General features: G+C 43.3%; 1 protein-coding gene across 1 annotated transcript; it reads right to left on the reverse strand.

Moving 5' to 3' along the window:
• Positions 1-316: 316 nt before the first annotated feature.
• On the reverse strand, positions 317-2,143 carry LOC124509270 (endogenous retrovirus group K member 7 Gag polyprotein-like). Its single transcript, XM_047075799.1, has one exon. The coding sequence runs from the start codon at positions 2,141-2,143 to the stop codon at positions 317-319; it is 1,827 nt and encodes a 608-aa protein (XP_046931755.1).
• Between the last annotated feature and the right edge of the window lie 2,185 nt (positions 2,144-4,328).

Raw genomic sequence — 4,328 nt, forward strand, 5'->3', positions numbered from 1 at the left:
CGAACCCTTGATTTCCCCGATAAGGTTTAACAGCCTTATTATTGGAGGATATCCGGGGTATCAAGATCAATTGTGCTATGGGAGTCTTGGGCTCAAGCACCAAAGTTCCCATAGTTAAGCTGGCCAAAATTTTTATTTCTCCAGTGTAATCTTCATCAATAACTCCAGGATAGATCACCAATCCCTTAAGAGTCCAGCTGGATCTTCCCAATAATAACCCCCAAGTATTCCTGGGTAGAGGCCCCCATATCCCTTGTGGGGATGGCTTTAGGGGGCTGTCCTCCTTCTAGGTAAACGGACTGAGCTGGGGTAAGATCTAGTCCTGCACTGGCGGGGGTACCACGGTGTAGTTGGCTAATACCTGGGAGGTCTCCAGTGTTGGACACAATGGGTGAGAAGGCGCCTGTGGGAACATTGCTGCAATTGTTTGAGGGGCCTGCGGCTGGCCCCGCTTCCAGTTTCCCTGAAGAGGCTTGCCATTACAATCAGTTTTAGAGCGGCATTCATTGACCCAGTGATACCCCCGTCTACATATGGGACAAATAATTGCCGGCTTATTATTAATGTTAAGGCCACTTGGCAAACCGGGGGTGGTTGGAATTATTTCTTTACTACGACATTGGGCCTTCATATGGCCCTTTTGGCCACATTTGAAACACACTATTCCACCCAACTTCCTTGGATTAGTTCTTACGTTTTTACCCTGAAGCTGGGCATGCACCTGTAAGGGGTCTATTCCTTTTAAGGCGGCTGCCAAAGTAATGCCCTGAATATAAGAGGGTCCAATCTCAGCACATAGTCTGATATAATCCTCCAAGGTACCCTGATTTTTCCAAGGACGAATGGCTGCCTGACGTGCAGAATTAGCATTTTCATAAGCCAGTTGTTTTACAATAATGGTACCTGCCTCCCCATCATTAACGATACGACTGACTGCAGTCAAAAGGCGCCCAACGAAATCCTGGTACTTCTCATCTGGCCCTTGCCTAATTTTAGACAATTCCTCAGTTCTGCCCCCTGTGGAGGGGAGTTTTTTCCAAACTGTAATGGCACAGGTATTAATTTGATTATACGCGATTTCAGGGTAATCCAGTTGGAGGCCCACATCATAATATTGTCCTGTACCTGTGAGCATGTTGAAATCCACTGGTATGTTAGTTCTTTTATTATACATAGCCTGTTTTTCAGCATTTTCTGCAAATTCTGCTTTCCACAAGAGGTTATCTCCCACACTCAAACAAGCCTGAGCAATGACCTTCCAATCTCCTGGGCATAATGCCTCCCTGCTCAAATTATCAAGCATAGATAGGGTAAAGGGAGCTGTTGGACCATACTGGGCTGCAGAGGATTTCAAATCTTTCAGCAATTTAAAACTTAGGGCAGAGTACACTCTCTGTCCCCCCTGCTGAATAACAGGGTAAGCGTGAAAAGCAGAGGTGTCTTCCCCATACTGTGTTGCTTGATACAGAGTCCGCTGCAAAGGAGTAGCTCCCATAACGGGGTAAGGTTCAGTGGACTGTTGATTCTGAGTAATAAGGAAAGCCAGCCGAGGTAAGCCTCTATCTGGTGCCTGAAAAGAAGGTCGTTTTAAAGGTACCTTCTGGACAAGAGGGGCCAAGAAGGCAGGCTTCCTCTGATCTTCCAAATACGGCCCATCATCTCCCTGATCCCCAAAAGGAGAGTCTTCATTATTTTCTGGATCTTGCACAGATAACTCTTCTAGGAGGGGGAGAGGAGGTAAAGGTGAAGGCACCCGTGACTGTCCCAAAAGGGCATTGAAAGTAGTTCCTGGAGGGACAGGAGCATCTGAAGTCACTAAGGGTTGGGCTGCTTCCGAGCTAAGAGAAACTATTTCAATAGAATCCTGAGGATCAAGGACCGCCTTAATACAGGTCCAAGTAGACCACAAAGTCCCTGGAACTGCAGCTCCACGAATCTTCATTTGATTTTTAAGTTCCTGATCAACTCGCTGCCAATCCTTTAAATCAACTGTACCCCCGTCTGGAAACCATGGGCAATAATCATGCACTATGTCAAAAAATTCCCTAAGGGCTGACTGAGAAACCTTAATTCCCTTCTCCTTCATAAGAGCCTGCAAGGCAGTTATAAAATATCCCTGTTCCATAGACTGTTTCTGTCCCATAGTTTTACTCCCGTCGTCTGTGCTGCTGGAACGGTTCCCCTACCTGAATTAAACGCCGCGCGGTCCGCTTTCACTTTCCTCCTTGTTGTCTCAGGTCCCTGTTCAGGCGCCACTTGTCACAACCGGCGCGACAAATACCAAGGTCAGGGTCCTGAGGGTAGGGGAATGCAAGAAAAAAGGAGAGAAGAGAAAGTTTGGGAACAGGAGGGTCCCCTGGGCTGATGGCCCAAGTGACGGCTTTATTGTTGCTGTACGCAATCTTTTATATCCAGACTCTTATGGGTCAGGCCATTCTAAGAATAAACAGGTTTCACATAATCGCTGCCAACCAAAACATTTAGTTCTGTGTTTCTTGTGCATTTTCTAGACGGGTCACAAGACCTTGTTGATAAGATTGCTAGCAAAACACAATTCCCATGTTTGTTTCTATCTGACTTGGGGTAGAAAAAGGGAGGTAGCATTACTGCCAACACCTGCAGACCACAGGATTCAGGAATTAACTTTCTGGGCCTTGACAAGGCTTTCATATGCCCTTGAAAGTGGGGGAATGGGAGGGGGAACCACCGGTTGTCTTGAGTCAACAGGGAACGTTGCTCAACCCGGTCTCAGCCTGGCGCCGGGCCCAGCCTCCCACATGAATGGGAGGGGGAACCACCGGGTTGGCTTGAGTCAACAGGGAACATTGCTCGACCTGGTCTCAGCCTAGCACCGGGGCCCGGCCCCCCACACATACAGATGAGTTTTGTTTTTATCCCCCTTCTGAGACCCTATCTCTTTTGATTGGAGTGTTTAATCCACTTACATTCAGAGTATATATTGATAGATATGTATTTAGTGTAATATCATTCCTTGTTATTTAATTGTTTCTGAATATGTTCTCTGTTTCTTTCTTGTCTTTGTCACTTTTAGTAGTTCCTCTCCACTCAAAGAGTTCCCTTTAATATTTCTTGGAGAACTCCTTTAGTGGTCACACTTTAGTTTTAGTTTTTGTTTTTATTTTTGTTTTTTGTTTTGTCTGGGAAACTTTTTTTTTAGTTTATTTATTTATTTTGAAAGAGAGAGAGAACTAGCAGTGGAGGAGTATAGAGAGAGAGGGAGAAAATCTGAAGCAAGCTTTAAACCGACAGCAGAGAGTCTGATGCAGGGCTCAAACTCATGAACCATGAGACCATGACCTGAGCCAGAGTTGGACATTTAACCAACAGCCACCAGTCTCCCCTGTCTGGGAAACTATTTATTTTTCCTCTTCTGAATGATAGCATTGCCGGATAGAGTGTTCTTGGATGCAGATGTTTCCCATCAGCATGTTGAATATATCATGCCACTCCCTTCTGGCTTGCCAAGTTTCTGTTAAGAGATATGTTGCTAACCTTATTGGTCTTCTATTGTAAGTTAAGAACTTCTTATGTTTTGCTGATTTTAATATATTTTTTTTCCTTATCACTATACTTTGCAATTTAATTACAATATGTCTTGTTGGCCTGCTTTCTGATTTTGTTGATATGCCTTGTGGATATGGATATCTGTTTCCTTCCCCAGATTAGGAATGTTTTCAGCTATTATTTCCTTGAATAAATTTTCTGTCTCCTTTTCTCTCTTTATTTCTTCTAGAACTCCTATAATACAAATGCTATTATATTTGTTGATGGAGTCACTGAGTTCCCAAGACTATTCTCGTGTTCCATATTTTTATTTCTTGTATTCAACTTCATTATTTTTCAATATTTTATCTTCTATACCACTGGTTCTTCCCTCTGTTTCTTCCATACTTGTTTTCAATGAATCAGTTCTGGTTGGAATATCAGTGATTGCATTTTTTTATGATTTTTTAAAATTTTTTCTTTTTTATCTCTGCAGTGTGTGCATCCCTATAGTCTTCCATTCCTATCTCAAGTCCAGTGAGTATCCTTATGATTCTTGCTTTATATTTTCCATCAGGCATATTATATATGTTTCACTTAGATCTTTATCTATGACCTTACCTTGTTCCATTTGGGGTTAATTCTTCTGTCTTGGCATTTTGTCTCTGTCTTCTATATGTTTTAGAAGCCCGTTATGTTTCCTACTCCTGAGAACAATGCTTTTATTAAGAATAGGTCATATAGTGTCCAAGGTCTGGTGCTTCAGGAAGTGACTCTGGTGTGTGTTGTTGTGATTTAGCTACTCCATTCCAGTCATCTACAGA

Source organism: Lynx rufus, unplaced genomic scaffold, assembly GCF_022079265.1.
Source record: "Lynx rufus isolate CCGP_SWC_20201006 ecotype Redwood Valley unplaced genomic scaffold, mLynRuf1.p SCAF_14, whole genome shotgun sequence".
In the NCBI taxonomy this organism is placed as follows: domain Eukaryota; kingdom Metazoa; phylum Chordata; class Mammalia; order Carnivora; family Felidae; genus Lynx; species Lynx rufus.